At 43.5% G+C, this 26,427-nt stretch overlaps 1 protein-coding gene across 4 annotated transcripts; it reads right to left on the bottom strand.

The window, feature by feature from the left end:
- Positions 1 to 331: 331 nt before the first annotated feature.
- RINT1 (RAD50 interactor 1) lies at positions 332 to 25,520 on the bottom strand. 4 transcript variants are annotated; one of them, XM_090042014.1, is made up of 14 exons: positions 25,390 to 25,520; positions 24,130 to 24,325; positions 15,455 to 15,696; positions 14,693 to 14,866; positions 13,937 to 14,086; positions 11,997 to 12,153; positions 7,196 to 7,306; positions 6,793 to 7,018; positions 5,472 to 5,609; positions 4,452 to 4,651; positions 2,779 to 2,993; positions 1,363 to 1,543; positions 1,146 to 1,264; positions 332 to 633 (listed from the first exon to the last, which is right to left on the bottom strand). In XM_090042014.1, the coding sequence occupies exons 2-14, from the start codon at positions 24,304 to 24,306 to the stop codon at positions 417 to 419; spliced, it is 2,307 nt and encodes a 768-aa protein (XP_089898140.1). In that variant the 5' UTR covers positions 24,307 to 24,325; positions 25,390 to 25,520; the 3' UTR covers positions 332 to 416. The 4 variants fall into 4 exon arrangements, with proteins under 4 accessions (XP_089898140.1, XP_089898141.1, XP_089898139.1 ...); XM_090042015.1 differs by having other exon boundaries at positions 25,095 to 25,494; XM_090042013.1 differs by lacking the exon at positions 25,390 to 25,520 and adding an exon at positions 25,165 to 25,307.
- Between the last annotated feature and the right edge of the window lie 907 nt (positions 25,521 to 26,427).

Here is a 26,427-nt window from a genome sequence, read left to right as displayed (position 1 = left end):
ACTCCATATTCTTTGCTAAGCCATGAAAACATCTATATGACCTGAGAGCAATTATCTACTATAGAGACCTCTAGGTTAACAAGAAATATATTCTCATCCCCATCAAGTAGATGCCTCTACCCCAGGGCAGCTATACATGGAGAACATAGTCAAGTCTGTTTTAGTTTCTTTGAACTGTACTTACTGAACTAGAAATTAACTCAGTCGGTTTTTAAATATTGCATATATACTTTTTCCCCAAATTTTTCAAAATTAAGGCATAAAACTAGATCGAGCCAATGTCCTGCAAGTGTAGAGTAGCAATTCTTTAAGAGTAATGCAAAAACCAATATTAACATAATATAGTTTGGTTTAATTTTTATTTCAATAAATAATCTGGACTAAACATTTTAATAATCATTTTATAAGACATTTACTTATTTTCCTGTATTTGGCCAGTTTGTTTTCAAATTAAGCAGTATTTCAACATCCTGCTGTGCTAATTTATAAACTCCAAGTTCATTTAAAGCTGCTGTGGCAGATGGCTGGTTTGGATTTAAGATGGTTCCATTTTCTGAGACTGACTCTAGTACATCCTTCAAAAGCAGGGCAGAGCCAATATTTAGATTCAAGATAATGCAGGCTTCTTTTATGCTTTGGGAGGGAAAAAAATACAAGTTTTACACAATGACACAAGAAATGTTTATTTAACGGGATCACAGAACAAGCTACTTCACTAGTGTGAGCGGGATCATTAAGTAATGACACCCTCTTTTGACAGCAAGAAAGAAGGAATCTTGAAGAGGAAAGATATCACAACTTATGTCAAGGCAAATAATAGCAGTCATTCATCCTCCCCATTACTGGTACATTGTGGACCAGATCCCATTCAGTCTGTTACACAGTCAAACCTATTCAGCTGCTCATTCAAAAAAGATATGCATCTTGTCCCAGCAAAGAAGAGTGATCCTTCTCTATCTAGAGAAGCACATTTCTTACATTCTCTCATAGGGCAGCTCTGTGCAGTGTCCAGAGCCTGTAAACACTGAACATGGAATATCCTACAGGCTACTAACAAGAAATGAATGACACAGAATATGTTTGCCTCCCAACAGATTCAGAGCCATATGTTGAAATATTAATGCTTTATAAACTTGCATACTTACTGTTTGAAATAGTTTTCTGGTCTCTTGCAATAGTGTGAAAATAAAGGGAACAGATTCCTACTCATATCAAACTGGAGTTGTGCTGCTCCTCCTTCATTGAAGTGATTTGCCAAAATTATCTACATTAGTAGATGAGAAAATATATCTATTAACTTAACAGTGCAAGTCACTTTCACCTTCACTGTACAGCACAGATTACATCTCTGCAGAGACTTACTTCCTGATAGATGAACACATCCACTTTCTCCACAAGCATTTGCCAGAAGATTTTAAACAGTGAGTGACACAGCTGCTGTTCTAGCTGCAGCAAGCGGTCTCTTAATGTCAACAACATTGGGCAAGCTGTGCTGGATAAGGACATTACTGCCTGCTCCGCCTGGGATGGCAAAGATAACCACCTGCACAAAACAGGTGTACAATGAAAACTGTGTTATCATAAAGTTATTTCTGGGGAAGCAACCAAGATGAATGAAGCCTGTCTTTTACAAAAGTCAACTGCACACAGATTTATCCAATGTGCTCAAATCCAATGCAAGGTTTTTTACCCTGTTCAACATGGAAGGGGGAAAGAAACCTCATCTTGGATTCAAGTATTATCCTGGGTCAGGCAGCTTGAGCTCCAGACCTGAAACCAGGGCCAGAACTGTCACTGCTTCTACTGCCTGGCTGCTGGCTCAAGGTAGGAGGCACACAGTGGGAACAGAGTACAGGGAGACCACAAGTGGTGGAGTGGGGAGCATGGGGGAGATTGTAGAGCAGCAGAGGAGCTGCTATGCATCTGGCCCAGCCTGGAGCTCAGCTGGGGCTGCCACCACTGCCTGCCCCAAACTGGTGCCACCATGTGCATAGGGTAAGCAGCAACAGTGGGGGGAAGGCAGGCAGGCAGGCACCAGGGGGCAAGTGACAAGAGTTGAAGAGTTGGGCTATCCATTTGGTGCCAGTTCTTTCCATACCACAGCAGCAGTGAGGGCATAAATCTAAGATGACCCTGCAATGATGAGATCCTATACATGGAAATATATAAATATAACTAATGCATAGGTGTCCATGCACCAAATCTAATTGGGGGTGGGGAATCTTGTATTCAAGGTAATTTTGGATTTAAGCAAATACGATAATTTCTTATGCTTTTGCCTTCTTCTGCTGAAGTATTATTGTTTAGCACTATGGACAAATACTCCTCAAATTCATTCTAGTAGTATCAAGAACTCAAAGGCCATTCAGAAGGAGAAAGAGCAAAAATGTTTAGCATCATAAAAAAAAAAAACAAAAAAAAAAACTAGCAAATTTTACCCCAGAGCAAACACCCATAGTCACATTCAGGCCTTCACAAAACAGGCAGTCTGCAGACCCCTTTCCATATTTGCTGCTTAATATTCCAAAGGGAAATAGTGCCAAAACAGGAGTCAGGCAGGGGTTTCCAATAAAGAGACTGCCCTAATTCTTGCAAGGCTGTACTTTAGAAACTGCTTTGATGGAACAGGGAAAAATTTTTTCAAAGTCTACTACACTGATCTCAGCTTATTCACAAAGCCACATCTTAGCCGCTATTTGCCACCCAAACTAATGTTAACTCAAAATTGTGTACTAGAAATAATGATCATCAATATTCCAAATAAAAACAAAGAATCACCTTTCTTTTCTGTACAGCTTTGCTGCATCTTTGACCTCCCTGAAGACATGATCTACTTGACGGGTCAACATGTCATGCTTTAAGCGTTCTAGGAGGTTAATCATATCATCAAAGACAGAGCTCTCCATAGAAGCCAGTTGCCCTAGCTGTAGCTTACTGAGTGCATTACTATCTGCACACACCTCGAGAGCTGCTTGTTGAAGCTGCAAGAAAAACTACAAAAACAAAACAAGCAAGATTTAAATACCTCTAAGCAGATGACAACCTTTTTCTGATACTTTAATACATGTAGGTCCAGTGATAACACAGCTCCTTAAGACAGCATTATAGCACAAGTGGAGAAGGGGGCAGCACATCAGGCCCATCCGCATGCAGATGATACCACCATCACAGGTTGGATCTCGCTTGCAGGCTGTATGTTGCACATCCCTTGTCTACATAGCTAATATTCTGCATGCTGCACATCCCTTGTCTACATAGCTAATATTCTGCATGCTAAGCTGTGAATGTTACAATTTCTAATGACTCATTAAGCATTTACGTCAAGGGAGACTACTCCTGAAACTGCATACAGGCTTCCCTCGCTTTATGCTGTACGTGTGTTCCTGGAAAATGGTGCATAACTTGAATTTGCATAAAGGGAACCCACTTTACAATACAACAAATAGGGATATGTTCCAAGATCTCAACTCTACTGAATCCCAAACCCATTTCTACCACTTTTACAAGACAATTGTGGTACTTACCAACAGCAGACAGTACACAAGCACAGGGCACTATCATAATAGGGATGGTAACTACAGAAACATGTCACAGACAACGAGCGAGGAGCACAGATCCACACAGGAAACTGTTTGGGTGCACATCACTCCCACAAAGCACTGCCTAACACAGCTGACTGCGGGCTTCCACCACACTGATCACCTAAGAGTGAATTTACCTCACATACAACAAATTTTGGGTATAAAAAGCACCACTGCATAAAAGCGAATTCACACATACAGAACCCACATAAAGCGAGGGAAACCTAGATTGAAATATACAGAAACCAGCCCCAATTCTGCCTCAGGACTTACTAGTGCAAACCCATGTGCCCATATAGTCTAAGTGATATACATGGAGCTCTGCACAGTCTGCACAGGCTCATTAAACCATGAAGGCAGATTAACCCATAAATGTACCAGTTTTGCTATAACCTGGAAGTGTATGATGCTACACTTCAGAAAATTAGTTTGGGAGTGTTGCTTCCTGGCCTGACTTGCAAAGAAAACTGATTAAATTTTAGCAGGATCTACATCTGTAGCAATGGTGAGGTGTTTGCAGGTTTTATTCTGTTTTTTTTCAATCTAAGTATCCTTAGCAGATCTATTTCTGTAAGAGTTTGTAGGATAGAATCCAGGTAACAAAACAGTCACATTACACAACTAATTTTCTGAAGACCCCTCAGCTTTAGGCTTTCCAGTATATTGTGGTAAACTGTGGCATTTAAGCACTGCTTAGACTCTGGCAAGGAACTTAAACATCTGTTATTAAATCTGAATCTAGTTCTATTTTTGTCATGATTGATTCTGTATCTTAAAATATTAGGATGAAGTGTTTTTTATTTTCAGCACCGCTAATTATACAGCACATGACAGAGCTAGTTCATTTCTTTATACAACAATAATACTTACAACATTGTCAGCCCAGTCTGATAATACTGTTGCTATGTAGTTAACAGCATTAAGAATTGCACAGTATCGGAAGCCTAAGAAAGCTCTAGTCTCTTCCTTCATAACCTGAGTCAATCGTATCCTGAAATCATCAACTAAGTCTTTTTGTAACTCCAAGAACTGCAGTTTTCTAGAAGCTGTAGGAAGGTTCTTATATCTGTCTGGAGAGAGGATTGTAAGAAGTTTTGATTTTCCAGAGCTAATTAAACTTTTAAAAGATAAAGATTTGCAGTTGAATTATTACTAAAGCCCCCATTCCTGCAGATTTATACACATACTGACACACTACATACTTCCACTGAAATCAAGGGAACCATTTACCACATGTCAAGTTAAACACGTGTAAGGTTTTGCAGGATTAGGGCCTACATGTATGAATCTCACTAAAACAAAAAGATCAAATTTCAGAACAACCTAAGAACACTGTGTGGACCCCCAACATCTCCACAAAAGATAAGGTAGACAAGTTTAGTATGCAAATAAAAGTCACCATATTGTTAATCTGCTTTATGCCGCATTATGGAACAGGTAAAATTACATTATAGCAGCTAAGTGTGCAGGAATTCAGAGCTGACTTCCTGAAAACAAACAGGATTTATTTTATAATTAATTCTAATAAATACATTGGATTTTTATTTTTTCTTTTCTTTCAAATTTTAAGGAATATTTCTAGTTATGAATAAAAAAATATTTCTTGATAAACATTAGCACTTCAAAAGTGTACCAATTTTGGCCAAATATGAAGGCCTGATCACTCTCACTTGCATTATTCATAAAGTTCAATAACAAAGAAATAAATGCCTGATAATTGATTTTGTTAAATGCAAACACCACAACATTTCTAACTTGCTATTCCTTTGATGAATCCCAAACCACCGACACTTAATTTGGATTTCCTTGTTAAATATACAAGTTAGAGCTCCTGAATTATTCAGAATTCATTTCAAGTAGCAAGCTAAATATCTCAAATTATTTAATTACCTGTGATAACAAATAACAGTGTCATAAAAGTTTCCGCACAGCCTGGGACTTTCATTTCATCTACATCACTGATATCTTTATACTGTGAAATCCAGGCAGCCTCAGAGGAAAGCATGGAGTCCATTTTCTGAAGAGCAACTGACAGGCACAGGAAACATTAAATAATTTAAAGTTTAGATGCGTTACTTGCAGTTGCTTTAGAGGTTACAAATTTTTCATTTCTTCTAACAATTCAGTCAATTGCAGCTTTTAATAAAAACTTAAAAGGAATCCTAAATGTTATGATTTACTAAAAGTATCACTCAGATTTAAATACAATAACATTTGCAACTTCTGACATTAATTGCTTCAATAAGAAGTAAAGTGATATAAGCTTGCCTAACCATCATTACATGTTAATCTTTTTTGGAGTACCAATAATGTTCCAATTTTTCCTTTACTAGAAAAAGCATACAAAAACTCATGCCCACTTCTGCTGTTATTATTCTTTAACATTTTTATAGCATTTAAAAAGCCACTATTATTCCTACTATTAACCTGGCTTGATACCCTGTCCCTACTATCCTGATGATTAGCCTTGCTAGTCTGAGTGTAAAGCACTTTGTTGTCATGCACTCAAAAACTAAAACTTGCCATATGTAGGAACAGACACTGGGTATCGTACATTTTCCAAACCATAACTTCTACCCTTCACACTGTAGCTTACTACCCAAATATATTATTTAATGTCATCCCTTTCTGTCAGATTTGCCAAATGGCATTAAAAATTATATAAAGTTACTCCAAAAACCTATTTGCCCAGCAAAACTCTGATTAATATTTTTGAAAGCCAAATACATTCACTGCACTCTATTCAGCCAGGTTATTTGCTTTTTTAATTCTTTTACTTCCTGCCTTCATACTGCTTTTTTCCTACAACAGCTTGTAGTGTGTGTTGTTCTGTACACGTGTTCTTTACTTGCACCCTATATTTTCACTATTTCATTATTCCTTTCCTCTCCACAAAACTAATCCCCCTCTTTTTTCCCTTTACCATATTTGGGTTTTTTCTGTCTTATCCTATAAATTTAAAGGCCCACCGACATGCACTTAAAATGGGAACTTTACCAGAGGAATAAAATTACTAAATCCTACAGAACTACAGGTTGTGGTAGAATCGTTAAATATTGCTTTAATATTAATCAACAGTCCTACAGTATAAAAAATTAGGGCCCTGATGTAATATCCCCCATGCATGCAAGTTAACCAACCTCACTGGGACTGAGTAAGCATTGCACAATTACGCCTTCTGTATTGTTTAAAACAATCATAAAAGCCTTACATTTCCTTTCCACAGTTAACCACCTCTGAAAGCAGGTTTCTTCCGACAGAATATGCATACAGCTGGGAAAGGTGCTGAGGTATCCATGAACAATGTACAGCTCTCTCTCAAACAGAAGCACTTCATCCACAAGATGACAGAACAGGTTATCATCATACAACAGGCAAGGAATATCAGCAGCCAACTTCTCCAAAATTAGCATTACTAGAGCACGGGAGAATTCAAGCTTTTACAAGAAAAAAAATTAGAAAAAGGTCAAAGAACTGAAATGTCAGTATTTATGTAGTTTTAAAACTTCTTTTGGGAGGTCAGTTCAAGCTAATCATAAACCCACTGAAATCAATTCAACTTGCTAACTCCATAGCTAAAATATGGCCATGTAAAACTGAACATATTTTCTTACCCTTGCATTCACTGAATAGCCTGCCTTGTCCAAGATTGGCTGGATTTTTTCATCAAGAAACTTAGCGTGATTTCCAATCCACATGAGGACCTGGGTTAGGTACCATTCGGGCTTCAACGTAAAAAGAAGTGTCAGAACATTAACCCTACCCAGATAACATTTGTTCATCTGATACATGAATGCAAATACAGATTTCACTTGTGTTATCTATTGCAAACTACAAGCAAAAAGAAACAAAAATATGGTTCAAATAACTAGTTAGAAAATGTACCTTTAGTATTGTTTATAAAAAAAAAACCTCACAAAAATTTCAAAATTAACTAACAGAAGCCATAATAGACTTGTAAAACTACCCAGTGTTTTCAACTCTTTAAAATACTGAATATAAGAGCAACCAAAATATGCAAAACAGTAAGGAAGGTCCAGGGAAGACAGTTAAAGATTGCCAATTTATATATAAATATAGGAATTGTGAATTGTTTTCCAGCCACAATACTGTACTTAAAAAGGTTCAGGAGAGAAGGTTATATTGTTTAGCATGGGGGCAGAGGGGAGATGGTGGTGAAGAACGAGATACAGAAGTGTATGTTTATGCCAAAACTACTGACCGGTCTGCTCTGTGGAGTAAACAAATCTTCTTTTGTTTTTAAAGCACAGATCATCCTTTCCCACTGCAAATATTGCATGTATTTACATGGAATTATTTATGTACCTGTAGCTGTTTTAATGAAAAATTTTGTCCTTTGCTTAAAACCGTCACGGAGAACACACTACCTATTTTTGCCCTTCGTTTCATCTCCCCTTTCCATTTTTCCCTCTGCAGCATCCGCTTCCGTGCCACTGGATTCCTCTCTCCCTTGTACAGGCTTCCTGACTGCACCATATACTCTTTTCCAGGAGACAGAAGAAAATACCATGCTGAAAAGATGGCTGACAGAAATACCAGTTGTCTCATCTTTTACACAGTATTCAATGATACTGGAAACAGATGGCCTGGAAGCACTCCCAGATATTTCATTTTGTTTCTTTACAATTAAAAGCTTGCAGAAATAATTTGAGAACAAAAGCAATCACTATGGGTGCCTATACATGAGCAGGGAAGCTACTCCGATGCACTGTAACTCCAGTACGTGGGAGCAGACTCAATTAATTAAGTCTTCTGAAGTGTGGCAATTACTGTGCTCCAGCAGCCTACCACATCTTGTGTATCAGCATTCCTGGGCTTCAAAATGGTGGCAGGGGCACTTTATCTGAAGCTTGTTCAACAAGCTTCAGATAAAGCACCCCCACCACCATTTTGAAGTGCAGGGACGCTGATACACGAGATGCTCTGGGCGCTTTAATTATACTGGCTCTAATTATAGCACCTCCCTCCAGCCCCAAAGCATATGTATAAACACTCTACTTGACCAGCCAGGACTCCCCACAAACCCAAGTAATACGGTCTTCATATTCACAGAACAGTAGAACTGGGAAAAGTCCTACAAATGTTATCTAGTCCATGCACCAGCAGGATGAAAGACACCCAGGCCACCTTTGTTCTTAAAAACCTCTCATGAGGATTCAATAACCTCGCCAGGCAGCCTGTCCTCGTGTTCATTAGATTTAGAGTTTGAAGGTTTTCCTAATATATAACCTAAAACTCAACAGCAAATTAAGCCCATTCCTTTTTGCCCCTCCTCTCAGTGGACCTGGTGAACAACTGATCACCACCCTTTTTATAACATTCTTTTCATAGTTTCTAGGGTCGGAAGGGAACTGAGCAGATCAAGTCTGACCCCATGCCATGGCAGGAAAGAGTACTGGGGTCAAACAACCCCAGCAAGGTGTACATCTAGCCTCCGCTTAAACACCCCCAGGGTAGGAGCCTGCACCACTTCTCTTGGAAGTTGGTTCCAGATCCTAGCCACCCCGACCGTGAAGTAGTGCCTCCTGATGTTTAGTCTGAATCTACCCTCTGCCAGCTTGTGACCATTATTCTTAGTCACTCCTGGCAGTGCTCGGGAGAACAGGGACCCCCAATGCCTGCTGGTCCCCTCTGACTAGTTTGTAACAGGCCACAAGATCCCACCTCAGCCTTCTCTTGTGGAGGCTGAACAGGTTCAGGTCCCATCGCCTCTCCTTGTGGGACCTGCCCTGCTGCCCCCTGATCATACGAGTGGCCCTCCTCTGGACCCTCTCCATGTTGTCCACATCCCTCTTGAAGTGCAGCGCCCAGAACTGGACGCAGTACTCCAGCTGTGGCCTGACCAGCGTCACATAGAGGGGGAGTACCACCTCCCTTGACCTGCTTTAGATGCATCTATGGATGCATGACAAAGTACAGTCGGCCTTCCCGACGGCATCCCCACACTGCCGGCCCACGTTCATCCTGGCATCAATGACTCCAAGATCCTTTTCTGCCTCTGCACTGACAAGAAGGGAGTTCCCCAGCCTGTAGGTATGGTGCCGGTTGTTCCTCCCTCGGTGCAGCACCTTGCACTTGTCAGTGTTGAAACCCATCCTGTCCTCATCCGCCCACCCCGTAACCTGTCTAGGTCCGATCACAGCCTGTTCCTCCCTTCTAGTGTGCCCACATCCCCCCTACATCTTAGTGTCATCAGCAAATTTGAACAGGGTGCTTTTTACCCCCTTGTCCAAGTCGCTGATGAAGATGTTGAACAGTGCGGGCCTGAAGACCGAGCTCTGAGGGACCCCACTGCCCACATCCCCTCAGGTCTAAAATTACCCATTCACCACCACTCTCTGGGTGCTGCCCTCCAGCCATTTGACTGTGTAGGTGTCAACACCACAGTCCCCCAGTTTTTTTTTTTTAATGTGAACAGGGTGAGAGACTGTGTCCAGGAAGACTATGTCCACTGCTACCCCCGCATCTATCAATTTGGTGACCTGGTCGTAGAAGGCCACCAGGTTGGTTTGACAGGACCTGCCACTGATGAACCCGTGTTGGCTGCCCCTAAGCATAATCTCCCCTGCTGGCCCCTCGGGGACAACTGCCAGGATAATTCTCTCAAAAAGTTTACCCAGGAAGGAGGTAAGACTAACTGGCCTACAGTTTCCTGGGTCCTCCTTCGTCCCTTTTTTGAAAATGGGAACCACGCTGGCCCTCTTCCAGTGCTCTGGCACCTGGCCAGAGCACCACGAGTGCTCGTAAAGCTGTGCCAGGGGTCCTGCAATGACCTCCGCTAATTCCCTCAGCAATCTGGGGTGGAGATTGTCAAGACTGGAAGATTGTTACGTCCTTCTTTAACCTTCTCTTTTTGTACGCTACAGAAAAACAGCTCCTTTAGAATAAGTCAGCCATGAGGAAAGTTTGAACTTCTTACTTTATTTGTTGCTCTCCTCTTGGAGCCTGTCTGTCTACATCTTAGTATGATGCCCAACACTAGGTACATGCTACGGTTGCGGTCCTACCAGTGCCACGTAGGAGGTAATTCTGCTGTCTTACTTGTGACACTTAACATATATCAGACTGTCCTCTTCTAAAATACAAAACAGCACCCCAACATCACACTGACAACTCATTTAATTTGTGATCCACTGTAATCCCCAGATTGTTCCCCATTTCATATTCTCCTTCTTATATGTAGCATTTAGCAAATGTCTTTACTACATTTCATAATGTTGGTTTCCAACCATTTATCCAATCTGTCACGATTAATTTGAATTCTGATCCTGTCCTCCAAAAGAACAGGCAATAAATACCTTCCACGTTGCTGTTATCTATCACTTTTTACTCTCCCTATTTCATCATCCAAGTCCTCCACAAAAATTCTGACTATAAGCAAACCGGAAGATTCCTGTGGGATCCAAAGTACCCTACCTTTGATAGTGAACCTCTAATAACTATTCTTTAAGAGCAGTTTTTAAGCCAGCTCAGCACTCACCTTATGGTTATTTCCCTAGTTTGCTTATGAAAATTCCTTATAATCTGATTCCAAAATGTCACATCATCATTCCACAATTATCCACAAGTAAGCAGGAAACACATTCAGGGGTTACTGTCATTGTGAAAATATACCTACAAATTCATCCAGTAATGTCACATCCAAGCACATGGATAACAGAATACCTATTCCTAAGGTAACTACAGCAGATCTGAGAACAGAATAAGACCTGTTTTCTTGTAGAAATGCACCTAAATCATATACTGAGCTGAAAAACCCCTTGAACACTGATGGCACTGAAAAGAAAAAAAAAAAAAAAATCGAAACAAATCTTTTTTTCCAAATATGGGATGTTAACTAAAAACTAAAAAAGACAAGCTAAAAAAAAGACTAATTATATAGTCTTGGGCCACTAAAAGTATGGCCATTTTAATGGCAGAATTTAAGACTTGTAACCTTTGGAAAATGCTGAAGATAGTGACATTAAACCAAATATACTCTTTTATACACCAGTGACACCAAGCAGCCAAGAGAGGTGAAAAAGAGCTTCCACATAGAGGGAATAAATCCATACTCCTCAAGTTGTGGAATCTGTCTAATGCTACAGTAGGTCCTGCATCGGTCCCCGCACCTGATAGAGGGCAACAGCAAGTATAGCACAGGAATTTCCCATTGCCCAGGCAGGCAAACTGTACAGTGCACCAACTTGCCATGTGGAAAGCATGACCTGTGGTTCTTCTCCAAATTGTGTTTTCCCTCCACACGCACAAAGTAAATGGTCGGTGAGCCCCAAGCATTCCAGAAAAAAAAAAAAAAAAAGCAGCCACAACCTTTAATGAAGTATGTGTCACCATAGTTAGAAATGTTTAGTTTTCAGTAAAACTGTAATGAAATCAAGACTGCTTTTCCCCTACCTTGCTTAAAACATTAGTTTGTCTGTTCCCAGTGAAATGATACCTGAACCTTTTCTGAAGAGGATTTAGCATGATTTGCATTGGTAGAATAATAGGTGGTGATGAAGGTAGAGAATACTTTTCTGGCAGTTGTTTTGGTTTGGTTATCAGTTCATCTCTAAGGTTTGAGAGTTAAGGATAAAATATTTTATTGATAGACCATTTATAAAAGCATTAGATTATCTCAGTAGCATAATGTCACCGGGCACAAAGGTGCCTGCTCCTATAAGAGCAGAAACTGCCTATGGAGAGTCCTAAGAGCCAGACAGAAGCCCACAGGTGCGGTTTACTATGGCAACAGGCTAACAAGTAAATTAGCCTGCACCTGCACCCGGTCAGCTGACCAGAAGAGGCAGGGCCCTGGGCAAATATAAACCCCAGGGCCGGGAGTAGCCAGGGGGGAAGGAGTTCTTGGAGAAGAAGCTCACCAGAGAGGCTTGGCTGCCGGTTTCTACTCTGGGTAGGATTAAGGGATTCCAGGAGCTCACTTAAGACCCTGGCTTATAAGGCACTTAGTGCTGGGAGAAGTTTGATGTTCTAAAGGGACAAAGCACACCCAGAACTGCTTATATTATGTTATAGCCCAGGGGCTCAGAGTTTAGCTGCTGTTTGACTGGTGGATTGGGTTGAGGCTACTGGGGAAGGAGGCAGCTTCATCGGAGGCCCATGACACTGTGGGGACCCCAGCGCCAGTGTGGGGCACGGTGATAAGGGGCTGCGGAGAGCCTGGCACCAGTGTGGGGCGCAGTGATACCATCTACAAGGCTTGGGGTATGGTAAAGGGGTGGTTTTGGAGCCATGCATCTAGCCCATAAGGCTGGGGGTGTCCTGCGAGTCACCCATTTTGAACGGGGATGCCAAAGGGGTCTAAGAACCCACAAGGTTCAGTGGAGTGCAGCAAGACCATGTCCAGAATACAGACTTGAGCACAGCCTCCCAATTTACTAAAATTACCAGCAAGATGTGGTGGGCGAGAAAGGTGCCTGTTGGGCAAGACTGGCACGGTCAAGGAGCCCTAGGGGTATCACAGCCATTCCTGGGGACCCCATCCCATGACAAGTTCCAGATGTCCCCAGCCCAAGGATTCTCAACCAGGGTGCTGCTCAGTATTAGCACTGTTAAATGTCCAAACACCTACATAATTTGCAAGGTCAACACAGAAATATCAAACAGGAATCCACAGTGCCAAAAACTTTCTGATATGTTATGGTTTTTTTCCAATAGAAGAATCACTCTATTTTTCCCCGTAGTCAAGAAATGAAAGACAAACACTGGCATTCTCAAGGGATGCTCTGAGTCCAACACAGTTAAGAACCACAGTTCTAGTCAACTGAAATCAATGTTATACATACCATATTTCCAAAACGTTGCAAATATGTTAATATAGAACCAGCTAATTATGTATTTAAAACAATTCAGGTTCTTGAGAACTGATTTGTCATATTAAGTGACAGCAAGTCAATTTAGTTAGGATATCTACTTTATCAGTGTTTCCAAAACATGTAGCCCTCTAACAATCCCACATATATATTAACACACTGACAGAACGCAGCAAGAGCTCGGGGGATTAATAGTGCAGAAGAAGAGCATTTCACCTTTTGGTCACCAATTTATGTGATACAAACTAGCAAAGAACAATTTTATTTATTTATTTATTTATATCCACTAAGGACTCTTCAGTGGAGTATGTGAAAAGTATTAATGATCTTAGTCCATTTCTAGGAAACAGATTGAATGCATAAATTCTTAAGTACCAAATCTTCAAACCCACTTTAGCTTGCAAAAGCAGCATCAAGTTTAATATAAAAATTTTAAGTAATCATACATTTCTTCTTTAATGTTTGTTCATTGTTTCTACTAAAATTCACCGTGGGGGGAAAAAATTAATTAAAAAAGGATACGAGGTTTGCAATTTCAGAAGCTGAGAAAACAGCATCTCCAAATTATTGTATACATCTGAAGCACTGCCTGGTGCAGCAAGGCCAAAAGCCTGAGACTGTGGTGGCCCAATAAATGGCCAGTGAAGCTGAGTTAATATCGCCTCAAAATCACTGTAACAGAAAATATATCCATTAACATGAAGCTATAATACAGTGGTTCTCAACCAGGGTGCAACAGCACAGGCATGGCTGTTGGGGGGGGCAGCAGCCAGATAAAACTGCCTCACACACAAGAGGACTGGCATGTGAGCACTCCTGCATTAGGGTTCTCTGATCAGCCTAAAGCAAGCAAGAAAGCCGGCTTATGCTGTTTCTTCTCCTCTACCCCCCACCCCTTACACGTATCCCCTTACCAAAAGAGAGTCATATGGAACAGTTCTACCTGTCCCACACACCTATTTCTGGGAGATGCATGCAGGTCAGACCAAGAAAGATTGCAACATGAGCCAGCTCTCTTGCCTGCTTTAGGCTGATCAAGAACCCTAATGCAGGACAAGCATGCAGATGTGCCAAAGCCCTTCCTAGTGTGGTTGTGAAGCAGGCACTGCCAACACTTAAGTGGTTCTTAACTAGTAAGTTGAGCACCAATTGTGGTTCTCAACTGGGGATGCCACCACATTCAAAAAGAGTTGTGGAAGGGTGCCCTGACTCTGAAAACATTAAGAAGCAATGCTATAGCAAAATGTAAAAATAAGAGAATGGTAGTGCGTTCCCTACCTTGAAAGTTTGTCCTTAAGAATTTTATGCCAGAATTGAACAGTGGACCTCACAAAAGCAAGAAGATGAGAACAAGATGATTCCTGAAGCCTAATATCCAGTTCTGCCATGGATGCTAAAGTAGTGGCTGCCTCTGGGACATTATTGGTCATCAGATACTGCTGAATATTATCACTATAAAATAAAGCAAAGTTATGGCAAAATTCATTACATATTACTCATCTTATTGGGTAATGAATTAAATTCAGCTTTTTTACAATACTGATTTCTGAGCAGCTATATCAGTACTGTAAGTATACATGAGGCACCCAATTACACTTTTGGCTCAGACCAAAGCCAACAGAGCCACTGAAGAGCCACTGAAGGGCATAATATACATGCCCTTCTTTCTGTTCAGATATCCACTGAAGTTGGCATTTCCTCACCATTAACCTGTTAGACGCTGGTTATATCATTTCCTATATGGCAATTTACAACCAAATAAATACATTCTTACTGTAAATATTTCTTCCTACTTACCCTTCACCAATCCCTTCCCATGTACAAAATAAGTTACTACTGTCAAAGAATCAAGAAATTAGGAAGTCAGAGTAACAGCTCAAATGAGATATGAATTCTCAATCATTAGCCATTAAGAAGCATTTACAATTCCAAGAATGTTCTTAAACTTGATTATTTAAGATTAAAGCTTTAAGTAAGATGCAAAATTGCCAAAATAAGGTATTTAGAAATATAAATGGGCTTTTTTTCTTTTTTCTTAACCTTAGTTCTTCTATTCGTGAAATCCACTTTAGGTAAGCGAGGTGTCGTTCCATTTCTTCTATTTGACTAATCAAGACATCAAGAGCCTCCATCCATGGCTGTGCTTTCAATAGGTGATTATCAATTGATTCAGACAGGAGAGTTTCTTCTTCCAGGAGTTGACTAAGAGTCTTCTCAGAATCCTCTGCATTCTTTAAGGCATTTTGAATTCTTTTGGGAACTTCTGATGAAACAGTAAGTACCTGTATTAATGGAAGAAAAATAGGGCTCACAAAAATGTACTGCATTATAAAAAAGAAAACGAAAACATAAAATTGTAGAAAAATAGGGCTCAAGACCTCTCAATGTCATCTAGTCCAACCTTCTCCTAAAAGTAGGCTCATCTTCGTCTAAACCATCCCAGACAAGTGTCTGTCTAACCCACACCTCAAAATTTCCAATGACAACAATTCTACAACCCTTCTAGGTAATCTTTTCCAGTGCTTACCCAGTCTCAGATTTAAGAATCAACATTAAATATCTAATTTGAATCTACTGCAACTTAAGTTGTCCATTGCCAGTAACAGAAAAAGTGATCATCTAAACTGATCACTGGCTTCTTTAACAAGCTATTTCATATTTGAAGACTTATCAAATCTCCTTTCATTTTTTTCTTCTGTAAACCAAGTAGTCCCCAGTCTTCAAACCTTTCCTCAGACATCTTGTTTTTCAGACTTTTAAACCCTTTTTTGCTATCCTCTGGATACTTCCCAGCTTGTCCATACCATTCTCGAATTGTAGTACCGAAAATTAAACGCTGTACTCCAAAGAAAGTCTCATTGTTGCCAAATTAAGTAGAAGAATAGCTTCCTATGGCTTTCATGCAATACTCCAGTTAATGCATCCAGTATGCTATTAGCTTTTTTGCAGCAGTATTATATTGTTGACTCAATCTTGCCACAGACTACAGCCCCCAATCATTGCCTAAGTTTCAGTACTGTAGGGAATCATTCCCCATTTTGTATCTACGCATTTAAACTATTCCTTCCTAGATGCCGTACTTTGTATTTGTCTTTTCTCAATTTCATCCATATTGTTTTTAGAATATTTTTCCAGCTTTGCTAAGTCATTTGGAATCCTAATCACAGGATCACAGAATCTCTAGAATCAGGCCCCAGGGGAGGCACACCTGGGCCAAGGGTTAGTGAGGAACTAGTTAGGGAGCTTCTGGAGGGACTGGACATATTCAAGTCAGCCAGTCCGCACGATTTCCACCCTAGAGTACTAAAGAAATTGGCTGAGGTCATTGCAGGACCCCTGGCTCGACTTTACGAGCACTTGTGGTGCTCTGGTGTGGTGCCAGAGGACTGGAAGAGGGCCAACGTGGTTCCCATCTTCAACAAGGGGAGGAAGGAGGACCCAGGAAACTATAGGCCAGTTAGTCTTACTTCAATCCTAGGCAAGCCGTTCAAGAAAATTATGCTGGCACACATCCAGGAGGGGCCAGCAGGAGATGTCATGCTTAGGGGCAACCAACACGGGTTCATCAGTGGCAGGTCCTGTCAGACCAACCTGGTGGCCTTCTATGATCAGATCACCAAATGCTTAGATGCAGGGGTAGCAGTGGACATAGTCTTCCTGGACTTTCGGAAGGCCTTTGACAGTTTCTCACCCTGTTCTCCTTAAGAAACTGAGGGATTTTGGTGTCAACACCTACACAGTTAATTGGGTTGCCAACTGGCTGGAGGGCTGCACACAGAGAGTGGTGGTGGATGGGTCATTTTCAGCCTGGAGGGATGTGGGCAGTGGGGTTCCACAGGGCTCGGTCCTCGGGCCCGCACTGTTCAACATCTTCATCAGCGACTTGGACGAGGGGGTAAAAAGCACCCTGTTCAAATTTGCTGATGACACTAAGATGTGGGGGGATGTGGGCACGCTAGAAGGGAGCAATAGGCTACAATCGGACCTAGACAGGTTACAAGGGTGGGCGGATGAGAACAGGATGGGATTCAACACTGACAAGTGCAAAGTGATGCACCTGGGGAGGAACCAGCTCCATAACTATAGGTTGGGGAACTCCCTTCTCATCAGTACAGAGGCAGAAAAGGATCTTGGAGTCATCACTAACTCCAAGATGAACATGGGCCGGCAGTGTGGGGATGCAGTCAGGAAGGCCAACCAACCGTACCTTGCCATGGATCCACAGAAGCAGCTCGAGCAGGTCCAAGGAGGTGATCCTCCCCCTCTATGCGGCACTGGCCAGGCCACAGCTGGAGTACTGCTTCCATTTCTGGGCGCCTCACTTCAAGAGGGATGCGGACAATATGGAGAGGGTCCAGAGGCGGGCCACTCATATGTGTAACCATTTTTATTTTAATTTTTTTCTCTGTATAACTGCCGCGCGGCACTCTCACATTTATGTAACCTTGAAGTCTTGACTGTTAATCAAAATGAGCAGTTTGTACTTTTCTCCGCCAGCATTAAGCTATACATGCGCATTCTGTAAATTTCATTTCTTATCTAGAAGTGTCATTTCTGCAGAAACAAAACTTATGTAGAAAATCTGCCTAGCAATTACTGTGCAAAAGAAACTATCCTATCCCTGTATGCTTAGCTTATATCATAGTTAGTGTCACAGAGGCAGTCCAACCAACATCTATAAAAGAGGCAAAGAGGCAGGAAGTAGCAGAGATGACGACTGGACGATCCTGTAGGTCTGATCACCCTGCAGCCAGTTCTCAGCCTCCCTGCCTGGGCGTATCCCAGCGAAAACCAAGGTCTCGAAAATCCAGCAATCGACAACGATTCACCGTGTTACAGTTTTATATTCACCATCCCATTTATGAGCTGTTGACCAGTTCTGGGACTTAAGGAGCAGGCAGCCGCACCTAGCATTGGACTGGTTCCAGTGTTGGAATGCAAGGGCTTGCTCTGGAACCCCGTGAGCCAACAGACCCCCTTTGTATCCGGCATACTGTAACTGAAGAAACATCGGAGACTCCACTTCTCGACTGCTTCTCTTCACAGCTTAGACAGCATATCTACGCTCTCTATACTTATATTTACTGCAACTTCGTTCCAGCCGGCCTCCCCTCTTATTCATAAGAGGATGAGGCCAGGTGAGTGAATAAAACCTTTTGTTTTACCTTATATCTGCTCTGTAATAACTTCTACTACTAACATCCCATCTCAATGAGCCGCTGACCAGTTCTGGGACTTAAGGAGCCGGCAGCCACACCTAGCATTGGACTGGTTCCAGAGTTGGAACGCAAGGGCTAGCTCCGGAACCACGTGAACCAACGGACATCCTATAGACTTATTACAAAGAAACTAACAACTTGCTCTAAGTCGTCTACTTGCGCCAGCTCGGCGAACCTCGAGGGCGGCTATAAAGCTACCTCCAATCCCGCCCCACAAGCCGCGTGCTCGCCCGCTCCACAAAGCCCGTGGCTCCCCAAGCAGTGCCGGAATCGCAAGCCCGGCATTCCGCCACAGTATGATAAGGGGGCAGCAGGGCAGGTCTTATGAGGAGAGGCTACGGGACCTGAACCCTCCGGAAGAGAACGCTGAGGGAGGATCTAGTGACCTGTTACAAACTAGTCAGAGGGAACCAGCCTGCACTGGGGGAGTCACTGTTCCCCCGAGCACTGCCAGGAGTGACCAGGAATAACGGTCACAAGCTGGTAGAGGGTAGATTTAGGCTAGATATCAGGAGGCGCTACTTCACGGTCAAGGCGGCTAGGATCTGGAACCAACTTCCAAGAGAAGTGGTACTGGCCCCTACCCTGGGGGTCTTTAAGAGGAGGTTAGATGAACACTTTGCTGGGGTCGTTTGACCCCAGTAATCTTTCCTGCCATGGCAGGGGGTCGGACTAGATGATCTACTCAGGTCCCTTCCAAGCCTAGAAACTATAGAAAATTAGAGTTGGAAGGCACCTCAGAAGTCATCTAATCCAACCCCCTGCTCAAAGCAGGACCATCCCAACTATATCTTGTCTTCTGACTGGGGTAGCAGGCACTTTAGATTGGTGTCATCCTTAAATTTCATAGACATTTGGGCTGGAAGGGACCCTGGAGGATCACCGAGTCCAGCCCCCTGCCCCAGGGGCAGGAAGTCAGCAGGGATCATAGGATCCCAGCAAGATAAGCATCCAAACGTATCTTGAAGGCGTTCAAAGTAGGTGCTTGAACCACTTCCAGCGGCAGTCGATTCCAAAACTTGGGGGCTTGGACAGTGAAGAAGTTCTTTCTTATGTCCAGCCTGAATCAGTCACGTTGGAGTTTGTGACTGTTCGATCTTGTCATCCTTTGGTGCGCTCTGCTGAACGGACGTTCCCCCAGATCCTGATAAGCACCCTGATACATTTATAAGTGGCCACCAGATCACCCCTGAGCCTGCGCTTTTCCAGGCTGAAAAGCCCCATTGCTCTCAGCCTCTCATCATAAGGTCTGTTTTCCTGACCTCTGATCATGTGTGTGGCTCTCCTCTGCACCCTCTCAAGCTTCACATCCTTTTTGAATTGCGGAGCCCAAAACTGAACGCAGTACTCCAGCTGCTGCCTCACCAAGGCCGAGTACAACAGGAGAATGACGTCCTGGGATTTACTTGAGAAGCATCTGTGGATGCAAGCCAGCGTTTTGGTCGCTTTACTAGCTGCAGCATCACACTGAAGGCTCATGTTCATCTTGTGGTCAATCATGACCCCCAAGTCCCTTTCATCTGTAGTGCTAAGCGTAGCACTGCTGAGCCTATAAGCATGCTGCAGGTTTTTCTTCCCAAGGTGGAGTAACTTGCATTTTTTCAGTGTTGAACACCATCAGGTTCTCATCTGCCCATTTCCTGAGCCTGTCAAGATCCGCCTGGATCACCCTCCTGTCCTCAGGTGTGGATGCTTTACCCCAGAGTTTGATATCATCGGCAAACTTGGCCAGTCCGCTTCTGACACCAATGTCCACATCACTGATGAAGATGTTAAACAGTATAGGCCCTAGGACAGAGCCTTGAGGGACCCCACTGGTCACAGCGCACCAAGACGATTGGCTCCCGTCAACCACCACCCTCTGGGTCCTACTGCGAAGCCAATATCCTAGCCAGCGGATCATGGCGAGGTCAAGGCTGCAGTTAGCCAGTTTAGCCCAGAGGTGATCATGGGATACCAGATCGAAGGTATTTTTAAAGTCAAGATATCACCTGGACAAGGGGGAAGAGATCGACATTGTATAAGTCACCTGCTCATAAAAGGAAATGAGATTGATCAGGCAAGACCTATACCTGCAACAAACCCATGCTAGGTATCCCTCAGGATACTGCCCTTTGATAATCTTTTCCAAGACCTTCCCAGGATAGAGGTCAGGCTGATGGGCCTATAGTTTGCCAGATCTACTTTCCTCCCTTTCTTGAAGATAGGCACAACACTAGCTCTCTTCCAATCATCGGGCACTTCACCAGAACACCAAGACCTCTTGGAGATCTGTGCCAGGGGCTGAGCTATGATGCTGGCCAGCTCCCTGAGTACCCTTGGGTTTAACCCATCAGGGCTGGCTGACTTGAAGATATCCAGCCTGTCAAGGTGTTCCTTCATGAGGTCAGCTTCAATGGAGAGCAAGGAATTCTCCCTCACCCAGGCCTCCCTGACCCATAGCGGGCAGGGGCCATCCAAAGGACTAGTAAAAAACTGACGCAAAGTACTCATTTAGCATGTTAACTTTTTCCTGGGCATCAGTTGTCCCATCTGGTTTAGCAGGGGTCCAATGTTGCCCTTGCTTTTCCTCCAGCTCCCCACATATCTAAAAGAAGACTTTTTATTGTCCTTGATATTTGTAGCTAGCTAGAGTTCCATCACAGCCTTGGCTTTCCTGATTTGCACTCTGTAGGTCCGGACCAGAGCAGAGTATTCCTTCTTGGTGGTGGTTCCAGTCCCCCATCCTTTGTAGGTCTTTCTTTTAAGATGTAGGAAGTCCGCTAATTCCCTGGAGAGTCAAGGGGGCTGCTGTGCCCTTTTGCTGCCTTTCCTCTGAGACAGGATGGACTTTGCTTGCGCATCCAGGATTGCTCCCTTGAGGATCAACCACTCGTCCTGAACTCCCCTCACCATTGGGTTATAGCCTTTTAGGGCCTCTCTGACAAGCCTCCTTAGCTTGTCAAAGTCAGCTTTCCTGAAGTCAAGGACTTCTGTATTATTGACTGACTTGCCACCTTTGCAGCAGATGGTGAAGGTGATCAACTCGTGGTCACAGTCACCCAGCTTCCCTTCAATCATTAGGTCGCTGATTAGGTCACCCCTGGTTGCCAGTACAAGGTCAAGCAGCGCTTTACCTCTTGTCAGCACATAGACCTCCTGCATCAGACAGAGGTCATCCACACATTAAGAGAAAGCTTTGCGACCACTTGGATTTGGCCGAGCACTCCTCCCACGAGATGTGTGGGTAGTTATAGTCTCCCATGACAACCATACACTACAATTGTGTAGCCTCAGCCAATTCTCTGGTGAACTTAAGGTCTTGACTCTGGGTAAGGGGTCTGTAGTAGACTCCCACCATAGTATCTCCTGTACTGTTTGCCATGGATGTTAACCCAGAGGGCCTCAAGTCGTCCATCATGGGTGCTAATGTCAGCTTGCAGGGACATGTAGCTTTCCCTGACATAGAGAGCTACGCCCCCACCCTTTTGTCCACTCGATCCCACCTGTACAGGGTATAGCCATGGTCCAGTCATGGGTGGAGTCCCACCAGGTCTCTGTTATCCCAACTGACATCATAGTTATTTGCATTTAGCAGGAGAACACGTTCCTCCTGTTTATTCCCCAGGCTCCTGGCATTTGTGTATAGGCATGCAAGTGTCCCCTTGGGGGCCCTTGCCCTGCCTGCATTTTGTTCCACAGTTGGGGCTGGGATGGGATCCCTTAAGTGCCTTGGCCTGCTGGCTTTGCAAGGGCCGCTCAGTGGGCCAGCAGTAGCAGTAGTCCTCCCATCCCCCAGCAAGCTTAGTTTAAAGCCTGGTAGAGCAGGTCAGCTCATCTGGCTGAGAAGAGCCTCCTCCCCAACAGAGGTTGTCCTTTCCCAACAGCTCACTGCCTCTCTCCAAAGAGCGAACTGTAGTCGTGGAAGCCAAAGCCTTAATAAATTTAATAAATATACACATTAATGACTTGGAGAACAGTGTTAAGAAGCTACTGAACAGTACTCCACCCAGGGCAGACCTCCGGAAAATCCCAATTGATACCTTCTAGCAGTTTGACATTAAGACATTAATGACTGCTGTTTGAGTACAATTCTCCAAACAGTTTTACACCCAACTTATATTAGGTTCATCTAAACCAGCAGTGTTCAATTCACCTGGTCCCACAAATCTGGATCCATTGCATTAATCCAAACATTAATCCAAAACATTAATTACAACTCTGAAGCTGCCAAGCTTGCCTATTGGCATCCATTACAAATTTTATGAAACAATGAATTTTTAGAAATGGAAAATTTCCCACAGAAAAATAAAGCACTGGAAAAATTTCCACCCTACATCTGAGCTTAGCTAGTTCATGAGAATAACATAATATAAAAGCCTAACTTACTACTATCTCCTATTAATTGCTAGGTGCTACTAAATTAATGACCTGAGGATATGTTCTAGTATTGTTCCAGATATCAAAGTTAGACTGACTGGCCTGTAATTCTCTGGATCCTTTGTTTTCCCTTTTTTCAGTTTCTGGGACCTCAGATAACATATATGAGTTCTCAAAGACAACAGCTAGTGGCTATGCAATCATTTCAGCCAATTCCTTCAGTAGTTAAGCATTTTAAACATCCATGGCTCCTTACTTAGGAAACTTCTAACTTACTCTTTCCTTCCTATGTGCTGAATATATACACATGATCGTTTGCTTAAGGATGTAAAAAAAAAAAAAAAAACACCAACCCAAAACTACTAGTTTTTCTGGCATTACTTAAAATGTTGCAACACACTATTTACCTGAATCCAAAATAACCCTCAATTTAAGACAACCCTGCAATAATTAGATTCTATATATAGAAAATGTATACATTTGTTTTAATTTTTCATATAAAGAATCTACTTATTCCATCTTAAATCTGTTCCCCCCACACACGCTGCTGCAGCAGGGAAAGCAGTGGTAAGGATGCAGGCACTAGGGGCAGGGGCAGTAGCAGTAGCTGTGGCTCCAGCCCTGACCCCAGATCAGGGCCAGAGCTAGAGCTGCAGCAGCTGCCTCCCCCATACCTCCCTGTACTCAAATCCAAGATGAGGGGTTTTTTCCCACCATGTTAAACAGGGGGAGAAAGCATCAATTTGGATTTGAACAAATACAGTAAGTACATATATGGTTTGGCAATATACAGTAAAATCCCTGATATCTGGCACAAATGGAGAACAGGTGGGTGCTGGTTCTGTAAAAATGCAGGTTACCTGAGGGCACAGGGTTTCCACCCAGCAATGGAGCTGGGGTGGGTGGCAGCAGCCGTATGCAGAGCAGGGGTTGGTAGCTGCACATGGAGTGGCAGTAACGCAGTGTGGTGGGTGGCAGCCGGCACATACAAGCTTTCCCCCATGCTCCTCTGCATCCGGCTGGCCAGTTGGAAATTCTAGTTACTAGAAATGCCAGTTAGTAAAATCCTGCATAACAGAGATTTTATGGTACTATTTTTACTATATTAGTGAATATGAGAACTGTGAGAATGCTTACTTGCTCCTCCAATTGCCTTTTGTTTTCTGAGAGCTCTTCTATTAGCATGCCAAGTTTTGTTAGGGAATTACGATCATTTCCAATTTCTCTTTCCACAAATTCAGATACATAGTAGGGTATATCACAGTGATCTGGATCTCTAGCAACTGGTTGTCTTCCAATTTTAATGGCTGCCATTTTTTCTTCACCTGCAGCACTGAAATTACAGGATATTTAGTTAGCTGCCACCAACACAAAACTACTGACCAGAGGGAAATAGGGCCAAAGAAAATTCAGTTCAAAACCATTCTGTGAAAATACTGCTTCCACAGGACTGTCTACATGCATAAGTCTTTGAGTAGATATGGCCTTTAACCCACAAAGTATGACACAAAGTTTGCTGATGAGTGTCTAGAAGAACAAAAACACAGCTACAAGCAAGAAAAGGTAACCAGCTTTCACTCCTCTGGTACTATATTTCTAAAAGCTACCTGATATTTGGACAGGCATTTAGTAAGCAATCCTACTCAACTTACTAAGATGAGCTGTTTGGGGAGTTAATGCATACTGTTGATATATGGGGGGGAGAGGGTGCGTGCATGTATGCGCGCGCATGTGATCTGCTTTTATAAATTATTTTTTCTGTAAGCCACCCTAAGCCTTTTTTGGGAAGAGCTGCAATGTACATCCAGTAAATAATTAATTTTATTTCTGGTTTAGCACATAGAAAAATAATCAAAAATGTTTTACGGTCCAACTCCTGCAACATTCTTCAAAACTCAGAAGCTTCGAAAAAAGTGAAATTCATATGTGAGCTGTCTGGTCAGGTTATCATCCTTACGTCAACAACCGGATTAAAAATGCACAAAACGTGTCAAATATTTCATATGTGCAGCTGAAGAAACCCACGGTCATTTGAAAATTACTTTAGCTTAAAACTTCTTTGAAAGAAACACGTGGAAAAGGGGGGGAAAAACCGCACAAACCATTTATACTTGTTACTCTGGTCACCGCACCAGCAGCGGGCAGGCTTGCCCGGGAAGCTGCAGTCGGTACCTTTGCCTTGGTGCCTTCTAGCTGCTTCAGTCCTGCACAGCCGCAGGGGAAAGACGGCAGAGGAGGGGAGCGGACCGGGCTGCTGTCCTCGCTGTCGCTGCCGGCAGCCGCAAGTCACCGAAGGCCCGTTTGCGAGAGAAGCGGCCAGGCCCGTGCCCCACAAACCCTGCGAGGTCCCACGACTCGCGCAGCAGCCGCCCAGCGGGACTAGTATCGTCGCAGTACCTGCAGTAGGCCCGGCCCGGGCTCGACTAGCCGGTCCGGGCCGCGCTTCGCTCGCAGCAGCCGCCGTCGCACCGGTCGGCCGCGTCAGCAGTCCCAGGTCTCGCGAGAGGTGGCGAGGTCGCCCGAGTGCGCGGATCACGTGCCTACAGCGGCAGAACTGAGAACCCGAACGCGCATGCACGAGGCTGTCCCTCTGGCGGTTGCCAGTTATTGCAGCGTTCCGCCTCGCCCCACCCCTAGTGAGGGGCAGAGCCTGGTACTCCGCCCCGCGCACCCTGGCCAATGGGAGAGCGCGGTTGGGCCCCGCCCCGCCTCTCGACACAGGGCAGTGAGGGGCAGCCAAGTCCGCGCCCCCGAGCTGCCCTGAAGCGCTCGGGAGGCGGGGCATAGCTTGAGGGTGGAGGGTGCAGCCGTGCTGGTCTAAGGACTGAAGCAGGCGAGGTTCCGCGGGTAAATCCCAGATCTTTTATTGGACCAACTAATGCTGCTTAGTTGAATCAAAGAGAGCCCGGCCTCAGCGCTCCGATGAGTCGCAGGATTAACCCAGGGCTTTCACCCAGGAAATCTAGCTGTGCTCTTCTGCCACAGAAAACCTGCTCTACCACGATGGCTGTAGGCAAAATGAGCGGGACCTAGGAGTGGGCATTGTCCAAGGGCACCTCTAGGGAAGCCTGAAGTCTAAAAAAGGTTTGGAAGCAGCTACAATAGTGTGTGCTGAGATAAGGAAAGACCCATGCCCCCAAAGGCATCTCCCTCTGCTCCCAACTAGAGTCAACATTTCGGAAGTTTTCCGTTTTACTGAACACTGTTCTGCAAAATGCCATGTCGGTTTGGGTCGGGTCACCAGCCGGCCCAGGATGTCACCTTTAAGCAACTGAGAGTTTGTTTGTTTTGTTTTTTTTGAAGAAATGAACCAGTCACCCATATTAGAAACAAAACTTGGCGTCCACCTACAAGGACGTACTGCGCGTCTCCACAAATGCTTCTGGAAGTTCATTTTTTTCCTCTCTCAAGAAAAGATACTTAACTTTTTTCTAT

This window comes from Crocodylus siamensis, chromosome 4 (assembly GCF_052110815.1).
Source record: "Crocodylus siamensis isolate JL-2025a chromosome 4, ASM5211081v1, whole genome shotgun sequence".
In the NCBI taxonomy this organism is placed as follows: domain Eukaryota; kingdom Metazoa; phylum Chordata; order Crocodylia; family Crocodylidae; genus Crocodylus; species Crocodylus siamensis.
The sequence above is the reverse complement of the archived record's forward strand: the minus strand, read 5'-3'. Positions and strand labels throughout refer to the sequence as shown.